The sequence below is a fragment of the Xyrauchen texanus genome, chromosome 2 (genome assembly GCF_025860055.1).
Source record: "Xyrauchen texanus isolate HMW12.3.18 chromosome 2, RBS_HiC_50CHRs, whole genome shotgun sequence".
NCBI classification, from domain to species: domain Eukaryota; kingdom Metazoa; phylum Chordata; class Actinopteri; order Cypriniformes; family Catostomidae; genus Xyrauchen; species Xyrauchen texanus.
This window is the reverse complement of record NC_068277.1, coordinates 60,638,100-60,662,818: the sequence shown is the minus strand read 5'-3', so window position 1 is coordinate 60,662,818 and position 24,719 is coordinate 60,638,100. Positions and strand designations below refer to the sequence as shown.

The 24,719-nt window shown below is 39.0% G+C and overlaps 1 protein-coding gene across 1 annotated transcript in view; it reads right to left on the bottom strand.

The window, feature by feature from the left end:
* The window catches only part of LOC127658362 (phospholipid-transporting ATPase ABCA1-like), a 191,370-nt gene that overhangs the window by 76,734 nt on the left and 89,917 nt on the right, over positions 1 to 24,719 (bottom strand). Inside the window, exons 15-22 of the mRNA XM_052147617.1 lie at positions 16,649 to 16,871; positions 10,645 to 10,866; positions 6,136 to 6,340; positions 4,214 to 4,330; positions 2,049 to 2,220; positions 1,687 to 1,818; positions 1,333 to 1,472; positions 1,061 to 1,198 (exon numbers count right to left, since the gene is read on the bottom strand). Coding sequence (XP_052003577.1) covers positions 1,061 to 1,198; positions 1,333 to 1,472; positions 1,687 to 1,818; positions 2,049 to 2,220; positions 4,214 to 4,330; positions 6,136 to 6,340; positions 10,645 to 10,866; positions 16,649 to 16,871 — 1,349 coding nt within the window. The remainder of the gene's footprint in view (positions 1 to 1,060; positions 1,199 to 1,332; positions 1,473 to 1,686; positions 1,819 to 2,048; positions 2,221 to 4,213; positions 4,331 to 6,135; positions 6,341 to 10,644; positions 10,867 to 16,648; positions 16,872 to 24,719) is intronic.

Here is a 24,719-nt window from a genome sequence, read left to right as displayed (position 1 = left end):
AGAGTAGTTATAGACTGTAATGTGCTGCTTATATTCTGTAGTGTTTAGGGTGATGTAGTGTTTATCTGTTGTTTTTAAGGTGCTGTAGTGTTTAGTCTATAGTGTGTAGTGTTCTATTAACTATAGTATGTAATGTTTAGGGTACTGTATTGCTTGTATTTTTTCTATTGTTTACGGTGTTGTAGTGTTTTTAGTCTGCAATATATAGTGTGATGTAGTGTTTGTAGTCTATGGTGTGTAGGGTACTAGAGTAGTTATAGACTGTAGTGTGTAGGGTGCTGCTTGTATTCTGTAGTGTTTATTGTGTTGTATTGTTTATAGTCTATAGTGTGTAGGGTACTAGAGTACTTATAGACTGTAGTGTGCTGTATTGTTTATATGATGTAGTGTTTAGGCAGCTGTAGTGTTTATAGTCTCTAGTGTTTAGGGTGCTATAGTATTTATAGTCTATAGTGTGTAATGTGCTACAATATTTAGAGTATGTAGAACTGTATTGCTTGTATTCTGTAGTGTTCTGTAGGCATTGTAGTATTTTAAGTCTGCACTATTTAGTGTTATGTAGTGTTTGAAGTCTATAGTGTGTAGGGTACTAGACTAATTATATACTGTAGTGTGCAGGACTCTGCTTATATTCTGTAGTCTATAGTGTGTAGGGTACTAGAGCACGTCTAGACTGTAGTGTGTATGATGCTGTATTGTTTATATGATGTAGTGTTTAGGCAGCTGTAGTATTTATAGTATATAGTGTGTAATGTGTGCAGTGTAGAGAATGTAGTGTTTAGGGTACTGTACTGCTTGTATTATGTATTGTTTATGGTGCTGTAGTGTTTATAGTCTGCAGTGTGTAGGGTCATAGAGTATTTATAGACTATAGTGTGTAGGGTTCTGTATTGCTTATATTCTGTAGTGTTTAGGCCACTGTAGTGTTTAGTTTGTTGTACTCTTTATAGTCTATAGTGGGTAATTTGATACAGTCTTTATATTATGTAGTCTTAAGGGTACTGTAGTGTTTGTAGCCTATAGTGTGTAGGGTGATGTAGTGTTTATAGTCACTCAATACCTTTTTTATATTTGAGTAGTAACTCCCAGATGCCTCGACGTGCATACGGATCCACTCCTGCAGTTGGCTCATCCAGAATCACAACATTGGATCCACCCACAAATGCTATGGCAACAGACAGCTTCCTTTGCATACCACCTGCACACAAACAACAAAGATATGACCAAACAAAATCTTCCATTTAAGGCTGAGTGTTTTTGATTGTACATCATACACTAAGAATACACCAAGAGTGCTGATGCGCACGCACATACAAAAACACACACACACACCTGAGAGGTTTTTGGCGAGGTCTTTGCGTTTGTGTGGCAGACCGACATCTTTAATCATCTGATCAATTTCCTGCTGCACTTTTTTAGAGCTCTGCCCCTTCAGACAGGCATAGAAATAAATGTGTTCTTCCACCGTAAGACTAAAACAAACCAATGAAAATATATAATTACAAACAACACACACAAACACTCCCTCATATACAGTGGCCCCAAAAAGTATTTGAACACTTTTGAAAGTGTGGCTTTTTAGTCCAATTCATTTTTGGGGTACTTTACCTGCAAATTCATATAAACATACAGAACATGCACCATAAAAACACATATACACATATATTAGAGGACAGAAGGGATTACTCATTGAAGAGGACATTGTGTTGTGGACACATTCCCAGTTGTTTCCTGATGGTGTCAATGTCCGTGCGTATGTCGTAACCGTTAATGTAGGCCGTACCAGAAGTAGGAGCAAAAAGACCCGTCAGAATGGACCTGCAGAAATAGATGAGAAACAATTATTAGACAATGACAATGATAAGACAAAGCCTTATAAACATGTTTGTAGCAATACATTCCAAAACACAACTATTTTGTGTTTCCCCGACCCCCATTTCAAGTGGAATCTAGAAGGGTCTGCACCAAAAACGTTGCATACAGTCATTGCTCATGGTGCATTAAAAATGCATGACCATATATTTTTGTCTCTGTGTGATATAACTCACATGGTGGTGGTTTTTCCAGCTCCGTTGTGTCCTAGGAATGAGGTGATGTGATCCTGATAGAAGTCCAGATTGAGGCCGTCCACGGCCAGTTTATTCCCCGTCTTGTACACCTTCACCAGGTTTCGGATACACACACCAGCCTTAATACTCGAGGAAGGCTTCTCCAGGTAATCTGCCACGCGTACAAACACACGCACACACACACACACACACACACACACACATGTAGTGTTTCCATGTTTTATGGGGACTTTCCATAGACATAATGGTTTTTATACTGTACAAACTTTATATTCTAACCCCTAAACCTAACCCTACCCCTAATCCTAACCCTCACAGAAAACTTTCTGCATTTTTACATTTTCAAAAAACATAATTTAGTATGATTTATAAGCTGTTTTCCTCATGGGGACCGACAAAATGTCCCCACAAGGTCAAACATTTCGGTTTTACTATCCTTATGGGGACATTTGCTCCCCACAAAGTGATAAATACAAGCTCACACACACACACACACACACACACACACACACACACACACACACACACACACACACACACACACACACACACACACACACACACACACACACACACACACACACAGACAAACACACACACACACACACACACACACACACACACACACACACACACACACACACACAAACATACACACACATTTAGATGGATTTGCATAGATTATCATTTGTTCATAGCATAATTTATTTATTTTTAAATCCCAAATGTTTACACTGGAGGAGGAACTTGAGCCATATCAGAGACTAAAATATTACAGAGTCTTGGGGTGGGTTCTTTGTACTTTTGACTGACCACCTATCAATGCAACCATCTAGGACAACCTATAAACCACATACTGTAGCTACACCCTAGTAACAATCCACAATACCACAACAATGGGCGACGCTTGGGGACTTTAGCCCCGAATGTTTTTAGTAAAGCTCCGGTTGTTTTTATTATTTTGTAGGAATGTCCAATTTATCAAATGAATCACAATTAATCACATACAAACACAATATAAATAATTCATAATATTGTGAGTCCTATAATAAATATTCTCGCGCGGCTCTGAGTCGCAGTTGCATTTTGCCTTCGCCATACACAATGCATCATTTAAATGAATAAAAACCGACTGAATACTGTTCACAAGACTCTAGACCAGGGGTATCAAACATACGGCCCGCGGGCCGGATCCGGCCCACCAAGGAGTCAACTCCGGCCATCTCCGGATGATTTGCGGAAAGAATTAAGAAGTAATGTTTGAAAACATTCATGTTGATTTCGCCTGCAACTTGGGTAAAATGTATTCATTGATTCCTTCAACTAATTGAGTGTGTATTTGTGATGTAACATCTGGATAATGACATTAGTAAATTCTGTGTTTTTCCATTTGTTCAGTGTATAAAATAAGCACCCACCAACCCGCCAAATGTGGATATTTTACCCACCATTTAATGGTGGGTTATTTCAGTGGCGGGCGACTTATAAAAAGTCTTGGAGTGACATGTGACAAGAAATGCGTGTTGGAAGAAACACACTTGATTATATTTGAAGAACAGACGAAAGAATAGCGTTTGATGCGCGTGTCTGATTCGCTGTGTATTCAGTGGCTCGCTGTTTCTGCTGTTTCTTTCATCTGAAAATAGTTTGCAATTGCAAGAACAGCGTCACCCATGAAAACGCTGCAAATGATCTCAGACCATCTCAGGAGGTGCTCTAAGTTTAGTCCGCTTGATTTCCACAGAGCAGTTCATGTTTACATGCATTGTCAATGCAACATTGCTTAATTCCAAACAGTCGTGGCTGAATACATAACCATACAAACTTAGCAAATGACATGCAACGACATTAATGAAGTGTCATGTGTGTCATCATAATTCCCTCCAGCTTCAGAAGTGGTGTTTTATATACCTTTATGAATAACCAAATGAGCTGGTAAAGCAGCAGTCACACTCAGGTCTCAGGAGGATATAATAATTGAGGTATATATTACATTATTGTGGCAGATGAGTAAAGCATTGATTGGACATTATGAAAAGTGCCATGTTTAATTATATTGTCAGTTTATCTATCTAGAGAGAAACATTCTGAGCTTCATAACAAAAGTCTATAGTTCTCATTTAGAAAAGTAAGTGTGTGTGTACCACTCTGGTCCTCCAGTTCTTTGAAAAGGTCTGGTTCTGCCTCAGAACCCACTGGAGTTCCACACCAGTATGAGGAAGTAAAGGGAAAATACCACGGCCTTGCAATACCATACTGCCCTGAAGAAAAAAAGAAGACAATCATTAAAACACACAATATTATCTTTGAAGTCCACTTTTAATGTTATTCAAGGTCCCTCTCTCGGACCCTTAGAATTGTTTTTGCCACTGTACCTTTAAGATTTGTATACTGTATGTCAGCTGATGAGCCAAAACATTATGACCATTCACAGGTGAAGCCAATATCATTGATCCACTTCTAACAATGCAAGGTCTGTGTAGATTAGATGGTAAGCGAACAATCAGTTCTCGTAGTCAACGTGTTGAATGCAGGACAAATGGACAGGAGTTAAGACCTGAGTGACTTTGACAAGGGCCAAATTGTTATGATCAGACGACTGGGTCAAAGCATCTCTGAAACGGTAAGGCTTGTGGGGTGCTCCTGGTCAGCAGTGGTGAGTGGTGTGGTTTACCTGGGGAAGTGATGGCACCAGAATGCACTGTGGGAAGATGACAAGTGGGTGGAGGGAGTGTGATGCTCTGGACAATGTTCTGCTGGGAAACCCTGGGTCTGGCCATTCATGTGGATGTAAATTTGACACATGAAACCTACCTAAACATAGCAGCAGGCCAGATACACCCCTTCATGGCAATGGTATACCCTGTTGGCACTAGCCTCTTTTAGCAGGATAATATATCCTGCCACACTGCACACATTGTTCGGGAATGGTTTGAGGAACATGATGAAGCGTTCAAGATGTTGTCCTGGCCTCCAAATTCCTCAGATCCAATCTGATTGAGCATCTGTGGGATGTGCTGCTTCAACAAGTCCAGTCCACAGCGGCTCCACCTCACAATTTACAGGACTTGAAGGATCTGCTGCTAATGTCTTGGTGCTAGATACCACAGACCCTTCAGGGGTCTTGAAGAGTCCATGCCTCAGTGGGTCGTGCTGTGTTGGCAGCACGCAGAGAACCAGCACCCTATTAGGCAGGTGGTCATAATGTTTTGGCTCATCAGTGTAAATTAATTCTGTTATAAATAAGTTTAAAACTCATGTTGCAAAAAATAGTAACATGACTATGTATTTTTGGAGTTGACAGCCTGGAGTCTCTACACACTTTCATTTTTGTTTGAAAACATTGTAGATTTGTTGAAAGTCCTACAGGTTTGGAGCAACATTATGGTTTGTAAATGATAAGACCATTTTCATTTTCCAGTGAATGTGATCTAATCCTTCCATGTGTTCATGGTTGTGACTATCTCAGCTCTGTAGGTCTATGCAAGTCAACAGGGTCTAAAACATTGAAGATCAAAAAAACACATAAAGGCAAAATAAAATTAACCAGATGTTTAATCCATGTCTTCAGAAGTGATATGATAGTTGTGCATGAGAAACAGATCAATATGTAAGTCCTTTTTGACTATAAATTCTCATTAAGTGGTGATGTGCAGGAAGAATGTGATTTGCCAAAACCAAAAGAAGAATAACTCTTAGAAGACAATAGCGCTTAGGAGGACTGTATGAATTATGGATTACTTTTAAGCTCCCTTTATGTGCTTTTTAGGGCTTTACATTTCTGGTCACCATTCACTCACATTGTAAGGACCTACAGAGCTGAGATATTCTTCTAAAAATTCATTTGTGTTCAGCAGAAGAAAGAATTTGTAAATGAGAGAATTTTCATATATTGGTGAACTATTCCTTTAACAATACATTTCATTTTGATTTTTAAAGAAGAAGAAAACCCCTGTTTTCAATTAAATGACCTCCTTTTAAAAACCTCTTTCTGTTGAAATGTTTCTCTTTTGCATTTTCTTTGTGGACTTAAGTTATTGACCTACTAGTTTGCAGTCAGTCGTACCTGGGTAGACATTCTCAATATACCAGGTGAGTATCCAGTAAATGAGAGCATCAAACAGCATCATGAAGATAGAAACGATGAAGGAGTAGCGGTCGTTCTCTTGCGGACTGACCCAGATGTTGCTCCACTGAATTCCAATGCCCTGCTCTTCATACTGGGAGAAATTCTCACAGCCGTACCCGAATGCCACACACGACAGCAGACTCTGGGAGGGAGACGGAGAGGTCAGCGATATATCTACACCCTCCTCCAGTCATTCATATAAATGTTAACTTTCCTCCCCCTGTGTAGATTTACTCTGATATGAACAGATCAAAACAACAGCACCAGGGAGCATTACCATGATCTACAATTTAAAAGCCAACTCTGTCTGTGTGTGTGTGTGTGCGTGTGTGTGTGTGTGTGTGTGTGTGTGTGTGTGTGTGTGTGTGTGTGTGTCTGTCTGTGGGTAGGACACTATTGTTCACATTAATGGTTCTGCAGGTCCATTCATCTAGTTTAGACTGTGGCATCTGAATGCCACACACACACACACACACACACACACACACACACACACACACACAGCGAATCCTCTGATAAGACAAAGACATCCACATGCTGCTAAACAGAGTGAATCTCATCGCGTGAGATAAAGGTCACTTTGATTGGTCACAATGACGGAAGTGCAGTCATTTAGCGTGTTATCTTTTCCGCTTTTTAAAGGGCAAAAACACTCCTCCATCTCTCTTCTCTTCAGGTATGGGGTCATCTCTATCACTCTCTCTCATACTCACTGCAGATGAATGAGACTCTGGGATTGTGCACTGCAGAAGAGATCTGAAACACCTGTACAATCATAAATTCAGTAGATGAACTTGAGCACTTGATTCACACTGCCTGAGCTCCTCTTCTGCTCTACGGAACTTAATTCAGTCTGTTTGAACATCTGATGGTTTGATGTGTTTGAATGTGTGGTAGTTTTCAAGGGTGGTGTATAGAGATTGGAACTGTTTGTTCTCTGAAGAACCGAATCATAAGAGTCATTCTTTTGGGAATCGGACTACTTTGGTCATGCTGTACGTTTCATGCAGAAGATTCAAAAGAGCCAGCTCATAAGAGTCATTTGTTCGGAAATCGGACTTCACTGGTCCTGCTGGAGATTTAAAAGAACCGGGTCATTCTGGTCATTCGTTTATGAAGACTACACTGGTTGCGTCACAAAGTAATATATTAACAAATATATTAACCTTGATGATTTTGATATATTTAGGACTTTCGCTTCATTTTGAGTTCACGGAACAAACACCTTTTAAGTAACATGAATCATTTTCTTATTTTCAGTTGTCTCTTTTAATTTTACGTTCTGCTAGCTTAAACGGCTAACACAAACAGGGTTTGCGGTGTATGTTTCTGGCCGTAAATTCAAAACAGTTCGGGTGGGAATTAGACTACACTGGTTTAACACTGTACGTTCAAAAGAACAAGCTAAAAAGAGACATTCATTTGGTAATCAGACAACACTGTACATGCTGCATTTTTTGCGCTGTAGATTCAAAAGAATTAGCTCATTAGAGTAATTTGTTCAGGAATCAGGCTACACTGGTCTAAAATTCACATTCGACAACTGTTAATGGAACAAAAGCCATAAAATATAGTCATAAAATGTAACAATTTCTGCACTAAAAAAAATACTTTTAGGGGGTGTAAATTACAATCCATACACATTGGTTGAAATATACGCAAGGAAATACGATATTCAGTTTACCTAGTAAATTTAGATAGATTTACTTCTAAATCCTAGCAATATGTAATCTATTTACAGTATTAAAGAATACAATTATCATAAAATGTTATAAGAGATTTAGGAACAATGAAAACAATGCCAGTATATTCTACTTTGAAATGTCCGTTCCGGGCCAGAATTTCTGTTTGTGTTTTGGCCTGTGTGATCCCGCCCACTGCCCTACTGTCCTAGTAGTATTTTAAAGAGCAACATGCAGGTTGAATTTATAACTGAATTAATACTTTATATTGTCTGCAGAGGTCTTTTAAAAAACACATATGTAGAAATTACTAATGAAATCTCATTTGATGTAGAGATTTTGATGAAAATGTGCTAGGCTCTGGAATACGCCTTTCCCGCTATAGCAACGCGTCATATGACGTAGGGCGAGGCAAATAAAAGAGCTCGCGGTCAGCTCTCTCATTGTTGGGTGTTGATGTAGTTAGAGCAGTAGTGAGAGACAGAAAGTTTTAGATCGAGTTTTAAGAGAAGCCATAATGGTAAATTATTGTGTTTGTGCTGGTTGCACGAATTCCAGCCTGTCTGGACATCGTGTCCATCATTTTCCTTCTAAGAAAAACAAGGCTTTTCGGTCTTGGGTGCGTTTTGTGCAGGTGAAGAGAGCAGACTTCACTGCCGCGTCTGTTACCACACACTCGGTCGTTTGTGGCGCACATTTCACTCCGGAGAATTATCGACCTGGAGATTTGTTGGAGTCTCCGATGGGATTTCGGAGTAAGGACCACGTGAGGCTGATTACTGATGCTGTTCCCTCGGTGCACTCGATGGAATCAAGTCCACCGTCAAAGTTTACACCGGATTTTGGCGCGGGCATGACTGGAGGACCAAGTGCTAACGTTAGCAGACATTCTGTGCAACGAAAACGAGCACTTAGAAGAGTAAGTCTTACTTTTAATTATTTTAACTCTTAATTTGTGTAATTTCGTAATAATAATAGTATAATATTTTTATATAATATATTTTTTATAATATTAAATATTTAATATTTATTTAGTATAATAATACAGAGAAAGGGAGAGAGACTGAGCTTTAGGACAGGCTGTCGTAACGTAATTGTCTGCCTTCTGAAATGAATTTAGTAGTTTGCACAATGCTATAGCAGGAAGCTAGCCCAACTCTCCCGTTTCCCCCACATTTCAATTCAAACTGTTCTCCTGCCGCCCTCCCGTCTGATTTTGTATCCCCGTAGGCTAACGTTATACTCTCCAGTAAATTGCAAGGTCCAAATGTTAGGGGGCTCATAATTATAGGCCTGTGGGCCATCATAGGCATGTTCGTCCATACCGGAGAACTCGGTTTCTTCATTCGCATCCATTGTAACCTGAGCTTGAGCTTGACCAGACTCCCTCAGCCATCGTCACTTCTGGTTAGTGCTTTATAGACGCGGAAGTTATTTTATCACAATTTATCTCAAAATATCGTTAATGGCTAAATATATATTACTCCAGTTCAGACAATCTAGTTGTTTTATCATCAACATACACTATGCTATATAGGGGTGTCCAACCTGCATGTTGCTCTTTAACACCCGGGGTTGCAAGATTTTAAACAAGTTATTGGGTAAACCCAACAAGCTGCAGCCATGGAAGCCAGCAATACATCTAGATAACATTGACAGAGTTATAAAAATCCACATGAGCTGGTTTATAATTGGAAAACAATAAAAACATTGCAAATATATACATTAGCTGATCAACTTACAATGTAAGGCTCATCACTAGCCATTGTCAGTTTGCTCATTCCTGTTGCGTGTCCTCAACCTGGCAACCCATTTGAGCTTCGAGTCTGGGGAGGAGGGGGCGGGGGATACAACTCTCTCCAATATTTTGAATTTGGGCAGCAGTACCCATTTTAATTTCTTGATGTCAATGTTAAATATTGCTCATTTAATAATTAATAATTAAGAGTTAAATAGTTAGTTCATTAGAAGCAGTACAGTTCCTCTGATGTAATTACAGAAAATGCCCTCTAAATATTGAATAAGAAACTACCACATAGAAAAGCCTCATAAATTCTATTAAAATAAATTTCATTCACGTATGCATGTGCACATGCGCTATCCACGATGAGAGATGCGGTGACAGAAATAACAGTCATAAAGCAGGAACGACAGAAAATGTTTATTTGGACACAGAATTTAAGGTAAGATATATTTGTTTGTTTATGTTGTATGTTGTGTGTATGTGTGTGTGATATTATACTTGAAATGTACATTTTATGCAAGTTTTATATCAGTTTTATCCGTCTGGCACGGCTTTACACGTTCATATAAGGTCCAGCTCCCAGCTCAGAAACATTTGTCAAAGGGCTGGATTAAATCCTTTATCGTGGGTTAAGATAATGTGATAAAGTAACATTAAATTTGTTGTCTTGTAATTAAAGTGCAGCACATCCGCCGGCCGCTGCGCGAGCAGAATGGGACCATCAACCGTTTCTCACCCGAACAGTGCACCGCTGATGAACCTGCATTGCGCTCGCGCACTCATGTACAGTGGTAAACACAGCACGAGTGGTGCAGCTCATTTGAATTCAACACAGAATTAGCTGTTATACACCCGTGTGATATGGTCTTTCTTTGAAAAAATTAAAATAGGGATGTTTGCTTTTGCTATAATTTTGAGGACATTGGGGGGTAAATTCTATATGTTGTTTCTTTCAGTGTGAGTAAGAATCCATTCTTGTTTCCCAACCCTAGTGGTGCAGATGTGTGTTGAATGTCTCACCGTGGCGAGTTTGGCTCCAAAGCCCAGGACGTCCCTCCAGGCGTAGCAGAGCACATGAGGCAGGTAGAGCAGGAAGTAGATGAGGCCCCCACAGGCGGCTGCCAGATTCGCCCGGGAGAAAAATACACTGATGAAAAAGCACTGCATGACAGTGGCCAAGCAGAAGACCAGGAGGAAGACAAAGATCACCGTAGGGTCACTGTATCGCAGAACCTTTCCATACTGAGAGAAAGAAAGATAGAGAAGAATGAAAGAAAGATGATGGAGCCACATTTTTCTAGTAATCTGCTGTCAGTTGCGAAGGCACATGATAGATTCGTCTATAAAGCGTGAAGACATTAATTCGAGCCGTCTGCCATAATGGCGTGAAAGCATTTCGGAGCTCCAAATAAATGTAGAGTTTGTGCTACCATGAATGCATCAATAACACACAACCTGATAATTATAAAGCACAATGACAGACATTCAAAACCCACTCGTCTGAATTATTACATGTGTCAAAGGCAGTGAAAGAGAGAGAGAGAGAGAGAGTTGATTAAAAGATACATTTTTGTGATTAAATAAGCGGTAAGCATTGTGACTCTGGTGGGTAGAGGTAAAAAAATTGTGTTTGGGTGTTCTGTAATATACAGCACAGGCCAGTCAAATGTGTTCAGAGGGTTTTGTTTACCCCAAAACTATATTCGGTCATCGTTTACTCACCATTATGTCATTCCAAACTATTCCCTTTATATCAGAAGATCAGATTTCATGTTATTGCATCTTTTTTCCCCCAATCAGAGTCATGATGCTTACAGCAGAACAACCATTTCACAAACACTGCATGACTGATCCTACATCAGGTTATTTCACTCTGGAGCAGCGGTCCCCAAACTGAGCACAAAACATATCCAATAATAATTTTATTTGTTTTTCAAGGCTACTTGTTACATGACAGTTTTTATTGACAGATTTCACTAAAAGCATTACTAATATAAGCCGTTCAAGCGCCAAATTATAATTTTCTCGATTGCAAACACTGTTGATGTCAAAAAGCATGTTTTCATAGTTGCCACAAGTTGACGGATCATTTTATAAGCCTTTATTTTTATTGTATTTATTTATTTATTTATTTATTTTGCCGCAAATTGATCATTTACTTATTATATATATATATGATTAATTAATATGGATAAACCTATCCTCAATTATTCTCAAACAAGCAGTCTATACATCAAACTAAGACAATGAAAGTAACAATATTCAATCTTATTTTAAAGTTCTGTTACTGTTATATATATATAAAATCCACATCAGCTGGTTTATAATTGGAAAACAATAAAAACATTGCAAATGTATACATTAGCTGATCAACTTACAATGTAAGGCTCATCACTAGCCATTGTCAGTTTGCTCATTCCTGTTGCGTGTCCTCAACCTGGCAACACATTTGAGCTTCGAGTCTGGGGAGGAGGGGGGGATACAACTCTCTCCAATATTTTGAATTTGGGCAGCAGTACCCATTTTAAACGCTTGATGTCAATGTTAAATATTGCTCATATATATATATATATATATATATATATATATATATATATATATATATATATATTAGGGCTGTTGATTTAACGCGTTAATTCGGTGCGATTAATTATACAAATATAATAATAATAACAACACAATTAATCATGCCCCAGACTGAGCAATTCAAGCTTGTAGTACCACCTGTTTTCTCCAGGGGGCAGTAAGCGAAACTCCAGCTGGCAAAGTGCAGTGTCCACAGACAGAGAACAACCCGCACTTACCAAGGGTCTACAACCTCAAGATGAGAACATGTTCTTGCGTTTAAACACATTATTCCCATTCTGTCTGGTGTGCGAAGAGACCACTGTGCCTTGTTAAAACAGTGTATGTTTACTGTTACTAAACTGTTAAAAATGTTGCATACAATGCTTAAATAAAATACAGCCTATAGCAACAAATGTATTTGTTTGGATAATAAATAATAAAGAGCGTGTGCGATTTCGGGTTTAGGCTTAAAATTTTACTCTACAGGTCGGATTGAGTCACACAGTCTCAGGTATGGGCCAGGTTAGGCCTTCAACTTAATGCCCATACAGACCTCTTTCTTATTTGACAAATATATAAAACCTCCATTATACAGTATACCTTTGAAAGTAACCAGCTTGTGCCAATAACAGACCAGCATTGGCAATCCAATCCATCTTTTAATTTAAGGTCTAAGTTTTTTTTTTTTTTGCCAGCCAGTGTGAAAAGTTTGAGAACCGCTGCTAGAGAGATGCTAACAAAGCACTCTGATCCATTGTACTCCTGATCAGATCTGGATCTAGTGTACTGTAGTGTTTGTGAATGGTGAATCAGAGTTAATAACCTTGAGAATGACAGTAAGGAGTGCAGCGCTGACGGCGAGAGGCAGGATGCTGCTGATGCCCCAGCTCAGCCAGTAGATGGAGCTCTTCAATCCCATCATCCTCACAGTCTCCTTCAGACGCGCCTCCTTCTCCTGAACCACACCCTTGACTATCAGCGCTACAGAGAAGATCCACGCTAACGTCAAGTAGAGAGGCAGGGAGCGCGTCAGAGACCGCAGGAACCTACATATGCACACACAAATATTTAGGAAATCTTACTGAATCCCTTCATTAAGTGATTGCACAGCACATTCACACAAATTAGAGATCAAATGGGAGAACTCACACATACAAATCTCAACAAAGTCTGGAGCATGAAGACCATCCAGTTACAAATGCAAACTAATTAAACACAGTCACACAATTTCACACTGTTAAGGGTTGTTAAGCACACTCAGACACACCATACAGCAAAACTGATTTCTTCCCAAAGAGACTCCATGCTCATTCTAACGGAATCTGTCTGCAGCCTTCCTGTCTACTCTTTTGACATCACAGGATCTGCACTCCACTGGTTTGAGTCACAGGTAGATCCTTCAGGGTATCCAAGAAATGTTACTAACTATAGTACCTCAAGGTTCAGTGCTTGGCCCTCTTCTCTTCTAGACAGACAACAGCATCATCAAGATGCACTGGTTTTTCTGCCACAGCTACACCAATGACACAAAACTCAACTTATTGCTCCATCTAAGAGTAGCTCTGTGGATCTTGGGTTTGCCTGCTAGGCATATTGGACTGGATGTAAGAACACCACCTCAAACTCAGCATAGCTAAGACAGAGTTCCACACCTTCCCAGCCAATCAAGCAATTCCACAAAACTTCCCCATTCTCCTAGGCTTGTCACTGATAACACCATCCTGGTCCTCCAGGAACTTGGGGCTAGTTTTGATGACCAGTTTAACTTTACAGACCAAATCACCAAAACTGCTCAAACTGCAGGTTTGTGCTCTACAACACCAGGAAGATGAGACCATTTCAATGTTAACATGCTTTAAAAAACTTGTCTAGACTCTTGTCATCTCTAGGCTGGACTACTGCAATGCTTTTTTAAGATGACCTTTATGCATACACATTTAAACCTCAGCAAATTATCATTAGTGCCAGTTGCTACCAGCATCAAGGTCAAGGCACCGATGCTTGCATGTTGAAGAGCCACTGATTTGCACCCTACTATGCTCTCATAAAACAAACAGTATTGTCTAAGGTACAAGATTCATCAATGGGGTTCCTCAAGGGGGACCTTTTTTAAACCTCTAGTTAAAATGTCTAACTATTAACTATCCAACTATATGGGAAAGCAACTTTCCTGAAAAGTTTAGTTCCAACCCTGTTTCCAAAGTAAGCACCCCAAAGACCTTTAGTATTTGATTCAGGTGTGCTTAATAAGAGTAGTAACTAAACTCTGGACAGGACAGTGGCTCGTCAGGAGAAGGAGCGAGTAACACTGACCTATTGTGTACCTTTAAAAGTTACATTTATTGGGGCCTGGGTAGCTGAGCCCGTATTTGTTGAATTTGTCCTCCGCCACATGGATCGAGGGGAGTCACTGCGCCACCATGAGGAATCAGAGCACATTGGGAATTGGGCATGCCAAATTAAGGAGAAAATGGGATAAAAATCCCCCCACCCCCTCAAAAAAGGTACATTCCTGTACAGTAAACTTTTTTTCTCATTAAGGGTACAAGTACCCAAAACAAAGGTACCACCCCAGTGAAGCCATTGTACCTTAAACATACAGTTAAGTTCCTTTTTTTCATTGACATTAATATTAAGGCACTTACACTTAAACCATTAAACGATGTCTGTCCTAGCTTGTACTTTTTTATGAATTTATTTTATTGTAGCACATATCGTGTTACTGTTTCTGTAGGATGAATAGATTTTGTTGTTGTAATACACATTTGGATATGTATTTAAGAGATTTTGGGTACCTGGGAACAATACCTGCTGGGACTCTATTATATCAGACACACAGTGTCTGATATAATAGAGACTGTCAAATGACACAGTCAAAACCAGTGTCATTTCTTTGTTTGTTCTTTATTCTCTGTGCATAATTCCTACAACAGTTTGGAGCCCTCAAGTGACCGGAGGCCACCCCATTGTTAAACCATTCCTGGCCCTTTTCAGTAATGGACAGAGCATATTTCCATTATCTTACCTTCTGTGTCTTTCAACCAGTTAAACTGAAGAAATTATCAGCTGATCAAAATAGAGAAGCACACTGTAATGCATTTGCCAAAGTGTTTAATTGGCTCACATTAATGCGATTACCAAAGTTTTCCATCAATTGATACCATGCTGTTAATTATAAAATGTTTGATGCTGCACTAATCTGCTGATTCCCAAAACACCATAGAAATAAAGCAATGATGGAAGAGTTTTGTATAGTAAATGGAACTTTCAATGAATTGGGTACAAATTTGGGGCTGAAACCCATGACTTTTTTTTTTTCAACAAATGGTGAATGAAAGAAGGAACTAACCTTCATAAAATGTTGATTGACTGTTGATTTTGAGATGTGGAATTTGTGTGATTTTATATTTTTAATCAATAAACATAAACATAAAATTATATATTTACAAAATGTAATTTAAAAAAAAAAAACAGGAAAATGGATAACAGGATTAGTAGCAGGACTGCAGATTTTGCTAGCTAGTTTTGGACCAACTAAACATAAATTATCCCATAAATTAAAGAAAAATTATTGTTTGTGAAATTACAGTTACTTTGGTATAAAGGGGGTCCCACACTGATGGCATTCTAAAATTAGGAACAATTGTTTTCTATGAATGTATGCACACATGCCTCTAATGCTTTAAATACAGTAATGAGACACCAATGTTCGTACCTTGTTCATGGAAATAGGCAAAGTTCTTATAACCAGTCTATAACAGGGCCACACTGTCAGCACATAAACAGCATATAAATCATTCACTAAACCAATTTCAAAACTCCTCAAACACTTACCCTTCTTGTTCATGTGTTTAGAGAGATAAAGAACCACCACAACAAAAGAGCAAACCATGTAATCTCTTTGGAGATGACCACAAAAAAAAAAAAAAAAACTCTGAAAGCAAAATAAATAAATAATTTAAGCTCTTTAAAATGGTGACGGAGAGGCAACGAGTGATACGGAGAAGGTCGGTTCAATAATAGCAAGAACAATTTATAGCATGCATAACATATAAGCAAAATCTTGTTTAAAGAAATCAAAGTTCAAATAGTATATACTTGATTTGCTTCAATTTTGGGATAATTATTTCACAGTAATTATTTCCACTGTGATCACAAGCATCAAAACCACAAAGCACTTTGACTTTTTGATTAATTATTCATGTGTAAATGTGACAAATGACTATACATTACAATGACATAAGGACATTATTGAAACTCATACTTATTTTTTAGGATATTATTGTTGTCTTTTTGTATAGATTAAAAAAAAAACACAGGAACGGAGACAGATTTACAAGAGGACGTGAGTTTTGGGTTGTGTTTTCAGAGTGCTTTGTGGTCACATTGAGTGATTACGGTTTAGTCTGATTTTGTGTTGTCAGATTATTCATCTCGGTATTTCGGCGCCACTAACCTTCACCATCACACTGATAAAAGCACAAGGAATGGTCAGAAGGACCATGTTTTCTATAAACCAGCAGAACCAGATTGCAGAGTTGCGAACCCCAACAACCCGCAGAACCTCCTTCAGACGGAGCTCCTTCTCCAGAACCAGGCCTTTGATGGTCTGGCAAACAGTGTAGACGAATGCCAGCACAAGGAACATGGGCAGGATGGTGCCGATGGATGAAACAAAGCTGCAGGGATGACCAGAGCTGATCTCAGAGGAACTTTTTTTTCAACTTTCACTAACATTCTACACTGAAAAATGGGACAACGCAGGTTGTCCAATTTACTAAATCATATTATTTGGGATCTTCACAACAAAATTGTGTTTCTATAAACGTGTAATTCTCTAAAATGTGCACTCTTCTAGATTACATTATGCAGAGTGAATGGGAACCAATCAAGTATGTTCAATAGCATGTGCAAGGGGTTGGAAGTTCCCAGAATGCTTTACATGGGACTTGATGCAGAGAGTAAAAATGTTCAAATTAAGTGCTATTTTACAAGTTTTTGAGCAAGATGAAAAAATTGGGAGAACCCCTTAAAACCCACAGGCGGGTCCAAAGGGAGGCACTACATAGCAAAAATATAGCAGTATACGCTTAAAACTTTAAGGTCCCTGTATAGAGAAGTCAGGCATATCATTTGAAAGCTTAGAATCGCAACTCACTTGTGCATTTTTGTTATATAAAATAGCAAAATAAGGCTTCAAAACATTTGCGTCACAAATTAGCGGCCCCAAGAGGTAATGGGGTAGAAACATTTATCTGAAAATAAGTCACATGGCACCTAAATGTTTTCTAAATGTATTCTGTTGCCCTAATACCACACTTCGAATACAAAGTCATCAAATACAAATGTCTCTTTTATGCTCCGATAACTGCTGCTGTACGCTCCAAGTAGCTATAAATGTTATATCTGCTTTTGCCTTATGCAGTTTTCTAATTTATGATAACTGATGACAATGTTATATATCACCACGAAGGGGAGGATCTCTGATTTCTAATGACACCTAGATTGAGCTTCTAGTCCACTCAGAGGCCGGGATATTCAATTTAACAACTAGAGTGGTGCTTGACTTGACTGGACGCAGGGGAATGGAGTTCCTAGATTCCTGTTCTAACTGCATTCATTTGTTAGGGGAATGAAGAGGTTCTATCTTTTCTCCACTCAATAGCCTATGAAAGCTTTTCATTTAATTTACGAAAGCATAACTTAGTGGGATCTTCTGTGTCTGTGTTATGTTGACTATCGTGAGGGGCCTAAACCTTGCACGCAACAGATCGACAAATGCACACAGGAATTCACAGGCAACTGATCCACACATACATGTTACCGTTCCACACGCGCTCAGTTCACAAATTCACACACCAGAAGACTGCACAAATATATGGTTCCCTTACGACTCAGTACACTTGATATTGCGCCACTGACGCTAGGGGAGTGTCCTTCTATACGACCTAGTTTAAACCATTCTACAATAATGGCAATTCAAAAATTGGCTATGGTGTTTAAGCCCCGCCCTTTTAGGCACAAAGCTGTCCAGTATAAAAGCGGGACTTCAAACACTATTCCTCAGAATTTTCTTTCTTCAAGACTGCTATTCATCTCTCGTTTAGAAGACTTCTTCTACTTCGTTGTTGACATACACTAGTCAGCGGGCGTGATCTTCATGGCAACAAGAAGACACTCCATTCCCCTGCAGTGTTCCGGTGAACATTTACTCTACATCGCAGATTGACGCTTCGCTGGTGAACGGGCTGCTTCAGCACCCTGATTCCCCGCCGTGCTTCGGCAGCAGTTTTGTATCCTTATAAGTTATTGTGCTATTGTGCATATAATAAAAGAGACGCTTACATGTTCACGTCTTTTTCAAGATGACGTTCCATAAGTGTTCATTATGCGAGGGACACATTCCACTGTCAGATTGACATGAAAGCTGCATTCGCTGTAATGGAGACAGACTGATCTCACTGCGAGGGCATGAGTCTCAAGACGCTTTGCTTGTGAATAGCCCTTGTTCTGAGGGATGATTCAGTCTCTTGAGCCCTCCCATCTGCCTCTTCTGTGACTCCCGAGGGATCACACGAGAAGGCATGGCGGGGCCGCGAGGTTGAGCAGGATGAATATGAGGTGGACCTTGTGCCGGCACAAGCCCTGCGAGCCCCGCAATCTCCATGTACTGCATCTATGTCGATACAATATGTGCGTGATGAGCTTTGGTCCTCCGCTGCAGTGCATAAACTTATCATGTTCAGCATTTCTGATGTTGGGGATGATGTTATGTCTCCCTCCGCATCTGGTGAGTAGTCAATGGATGACGTTGCAACCCCTTCCCTCAGCGTGGGTGAGGAGCGTGCACACGTGACAAGGAGATGCTTTGCGTCCTTTCAAAGGTTGTCAATGGACTCGAGTGGTCTCCACCAGAGGAACCTGAAATATCTCACCTTGATGTGTGGTTCCTGTATCCGGACATCTTCAAACAGCTGCGTTACGCAGGTTCTTCCCAGTAGTTCATAACGAACAAAATCACGCCACTGTCCAAATCATTGAGATGATCCCCATTCTGATGGTTGATGTCAATATTAACTGAAGCTCCTGACCCGCATCCGCATGATATTAAGCACTGCACTGCTACCACACGATTGGCTGATTAGATTAGGATAGTTTGAGTGTTTCTGTAACTGCTGATCTTCTGGGATTTTCAAACAATTCAGTCTCTAGAATTTACTCCAAGTGGTCAGACTAGTTCTGGTTCTAAGTATATAGTAACTCAGATAACTCTGTGTACAATTGTGGAGAGAAGAATAGCATCGGGTTGGCACTGTTTTAGTGGCACAAGGGGAACCTACACAATATTAATGTTGTTTATTATAATTTTTTTGTCACACTTTATAAATTTTTTGAACATATACTGTGAAAGTTTTTTCACATATCCCAGCTAAGCTGGGGTCAGAGCACAGGGTCAGGCATGATATGGTGCGCCTGGAGCAGATAGGGTAAAGGGCCTTGCTCAAGGGTCCAATAGTGGCGTCTTGGCGGTGTCCAGTGCTTGAACCCCTGATCTTCTGGTCAGTAACCCAGAGGCTTATCCACTGAGCCACCACTGCCTACAGGACCTTACAAACTTGATCTAACAGCACAGAGAGAGAAGTGGACAACCCAGATGCACAACGACAAGAAGACAAGTTCATGCAAAATCGTACCCACCGCCATAGCTATCAAATTTCATTTGTGCTTGGACATTTTCAAATGCCATGTCAAGACGCGTCCTGGCAGGTTTGATGTCAATAACGGTCTTGAGACACACAAGAACCCTTGTTGTTTGACATGGGGGAAGATTTTCAGCAACAAAGTTTAAATCGGGCCTATCCCTCACACAAATCTAATGTATGACTTGCTGTTAGGCAGATGACTTGGATTGTAGTGCACCAGTCATATTGGCTTCTTTTATGGTGCTTTTATAGTCTTTTTTGGAGCTCGACAGTATCCATCCCCATTAATTTTTACTGCATGGAAAAGAGCAGTGTGAACACTCTTCAAAATATCTCATTTTAAGTTTGGAATGACGTGAGGTGAGTAAATAAAATAATTTTCATTTTTGGTGACCTGTTCCTTTGAGTTAATTAATGTGGTTAATTGGTCAATGCGCTCTTGCTGATCATGCGTCATGCAAGCGGTTTTGATTTGATGAACACACAAGCTGCTGCTATTGTTCTGAATGAATCCAGCTGTGGTGGCTGTTCAGATAATCTATATTTTTACACCCCAAACACACACACACAAAGTGTTCACTGTCAGTATGATTTATCATTTGATGTCGTTTTGATAATACTGTAAGCCTGTATTAAAGTGCTCTCATAAGGCCACTGAAATGTCACGTCAATATCAAAGCAGAAGCCTCCGGAAAGCAAAGTGCTGTCTGCGCTCAATTAGCTAGTAGCTCAGATATATCATGCGCTCTCAGGATCTGACACACTATAGATTTCTCATATCAGTTCTGCTTACCTTTCATAAATACAGCCAGAGAGATGGCACAACACAATTAGAGTAGACAACAGAAACAGCAGGAGACAGCCAGAGCGAACTCTTTAAAACAATTTAATTCACAATCACATCAAACTTAACTCGCTCTAGCTCTCCTTCTATGTCAGGTTTTGTAAACACAAATGAGTTATCTGCAGTCTTCATGGATTTGGGGGTAAAGAGAGCCAGAGAGAGAGAGAGAGAGAGAGAGAGAGAGAGAGAGAGAGAGCGAGAGAGAGAGATCTATTTCCTCTGTTGCAAAACTTGTGAGCGACCTATAATGAGAGCAGTTAAGGCACCATAGGTGCAATCCCGATGCGATGCATGTTCAAAGTAGGTAACTTAATTATGCTTGACACTTGGTTTAAGCCAAACTGTCAGGCAGCATCACGTGTATTTGTGAAGGCAATCCTAGATGCACTGTGATGAGCTCAGTGAAAAAATAATCCAAGACTCAGAGATATGGTGCTTATAAATATTTCATTAACTGATCAATGTTGATAAAAGCAGTTCAGAGTAATTAAAAATGGATTATTTCACCAAAATATGTGTGCACTACATATTGCTTATGAGAGGATCGTGCCATTAGCTTAGCAACATGCTAACGTGTTAATCTTGTCAATGAAACTCCTAATGAAAATGTTCATTGGCAAAGTTTTTTTGACTGTCAACAATAGCGTAGACCAGACAAAAAGACACATCGTGATCCTTTAATTGAAATTAAAAAGCTAGTCAGAATGTGTAACTTGCGTTGTGCATATGTCGTTTCCTTAAAAACACACAAGACGCAATGCAATATCCTAAACTGTCTAAACGTGTGGAAACATACATGTTAATAATAATATATGTTCAACATATTAATCTTTAACCCCTTAAACTATATGGACCCAAAGTGGTGGCGCTATTTCGCGAGTTTACGCTTAAAACGTTAAAGTTGCCATTTACATAAGTCAGGCATATGAGGTATCATTTGAAAGCTTAGAATCTGAACTTTTCAGAGATAACCACCACTTAAAATAACAAAATAAGGCCTTGAAACATTTGCGTTGAAAATTAGCATTCCCCCTAGAGGTAATACTTATACCTAAAAATACAATTCCTTCATATAGCACCTAAATAGATAAGTCATATATCTTATTCTCAGGAATGTGACTGTACAGTTAATTTTGTTGCCCTAATACCACAGTTCAAATGATTTTCAATTTCAAATTTTCACTACTTGCTTAGCTGAATAATCCAATGTTATATCATAGATGTCCAGAACAAAATATGCCATACAGAAGGAAAAGCATGCAAAACAAGAATACTATTGATGATAATATGTTAGATATTATTGCATAGGAGAGGATCTCAGCTTTTAATGACACCGAGATTGAGCTTCTAGTCCACTCAGAGGCCGAGACATTCAATGAAATAATGAAGGCGGTGCTTGAACTGAAAATTGAGACAGAATACAATATTATTTTTGAGTCTTTTTTATTATTTGGGGTTTCTCTGAAAAATTAGAACACTTTTTTGCAATTAGTGAACAGTTTGTGTGAATGGTTAGATTTTAAATTTGAATTTGTATGACACCTAGATTGAGCTTCTAGTCCACTCAGAGGCCGAGATATTCAATTTAACAACTAGGGTGGTGCTTCAATTGACTGGACACAGGGGAATGGAGTTCCTAGATTCCCGTTCTAACTGCATTAATTTGTTAGTGGAATGAAGAGTTTCTATATGTTAGTTAAAAGTTTGTCATTTTTCATCATCATCAACACAAATACATCTATTTTTATAGACTAAAAATTATAAAAACATTATGCCATTTTAGTCAGAGTACAATTGCCTAATGAACAAGATGAAATTCTGACTAAATTTAAAGGACATTTTTATCAAACAACAAAAATTCTGACAATGCAAAAAAAAAAAATCTACGAAAAGACACTAAGAAAAGGACAACAAACAAACACCTGATTTCCATTAATTACAATGTAGTTTCTATGTATGTTTTCAAACAAAGGAAAATGATTTGGATTTAGAGCTGAACATATGCTGCTTTCAGAGTAAATCCTCAATCCAGTCAGGCTGGAATCTTTTGGATGAATTATTGAGGTATTCTAAAGCTTGTGAAGTTCTTATTCCTCTTACTGTACATTTAACATTTGCATTCTGGCTTGTTGTGTGGTGAACAATGGCCAAACGCAGACAAATGCTGAAAAACAATTAGTATTATCCATCTCTCTCCCTCTCTCTTTCTCTAATGCATGAATAGCATACCACACACACCTGATAGAGCAGGGGTCGGCAACCTATGGCAAGCGTGCCACCATTGGCATGCGGAGGGGGTAATCACTGGAACACCAGCAATGGTGAGAAAGAAGTAGACTATTTTATTTATATAAATTCTGCACCTGCATTCCATTCACTGTTCATGCCCAAAAGGGTTTTCAAGCAGGGGGGATCACCGAACTAGATCGTGCAGCCTAACAGCCCAGGGCACCACTGGGCAGTCAAGGGCCCCCTGGTAGTCAAGGGCCCCTGGGCACTGGCCCCACTGGCCCGGTTGGTAATCCGTCCAAGGACCTCTGCGCTAGAGGGCGCCACTTGCTCACTCATCGCTGTCTAAAGAAGTCAATGCAGTCTGTTTAAAATCTTTTGCTATAAAGTAGTCGAGCAAGGCTATACTTCAGTTTTAATACTGATGTCTATGAGGTCAAAGTCTGCAGGTTTTAGGAGTGCCAACCCTTCATTCTGTGTCCATTATTACTTTTTAGATTGTGCATTTACATTTAAATTAAGAGTTTTCACAGTGTTTGGTTTTCAAATAACTCATGCGAGTTCTAAGACATGAACCAAACCAACCAGTTTTGAGATGAAAAAGCATTTGAAAAAAAGGACAAAGTTGCAAGAGAGTTAACGTCTTTCAAAAGGGAATGAACTACAATTCCATGTTACATTGTAAATTACGTATTCAAATTTAAAATGTTTTAAATATAAAACTATTGCTTTAAAGTTGTTGATTTTAAGTGTGGTAATGATATATTTAAAGTAGGGCTGCTGATTTAACGCATTCAGTGCAATTAATTATATACAATAATGTGTAAAAAATAAAATTATGCAATCAATCATGTCCCCAGACTGTAATAAGGAACATTCCTTCCATATGAGACATTCAAGCATGGAGTACCACCTGTTTCTCCAGGGGGAATAAAGCAAAACTCACTGTATAGTTAACCCGCAGCTTATACAGACAGAAAACAAACCACACACACCTTATTAATAATTAATTCTGCTATTAGTCTATTTTTAAGATAAAATAATTCAGTCTCATAGTTTCAACAGAAGGATATACCATCGATCAACAACCCCTGAGCTCACGATGGGTTTGACTTTAAAGGTTCATATGTTAACATTAATAAACAATTTCCCTGTGGAAAAAACTAAATGGAATATTTATTTCCGGAACCCACTAGTAGCGCACACATTAAACATTTGAGCTTTAAATCAAGGCCAAAAAAACATTTTGGATAGGCCATTAATGTTACCCTCCAGTTTTTTTATCGGATTGTTATATATTAGGGCTGTTGATTTAACGTGTTAATTCAGTGCGATTAATTTTATTAAAATAACTCATTAAAAAATTTCCGCAATTAATCGCAATGCCCCGGAACGTAATATGGAAGATTCCTGAGAAATGCAAGCTTGTAGTATCACCTGTTTACTCCAGAGGGCAGTAATTGAAACTTCAGCTGTATGAGCAATGCACAGTTTATACAGTGAAGAAAACAACATTACGTTGCATTACGTTCTTGGGTTCAAAACACTTGATGGTGCACAAATTTGAACTAAGAGATCTCAAGATGTGTTCTAAGTATTAAAATATATTTAACTTGACACAGTGACCTAAACATTTTAGGTTTATGACACAACACACCCGAGACACTACACAAGCATGTCTGACGCAGGTTCATTGACGGGTCCTTAAACAAGTCCTCATAATAAATCTCCAACTGATTGATAAATTCACT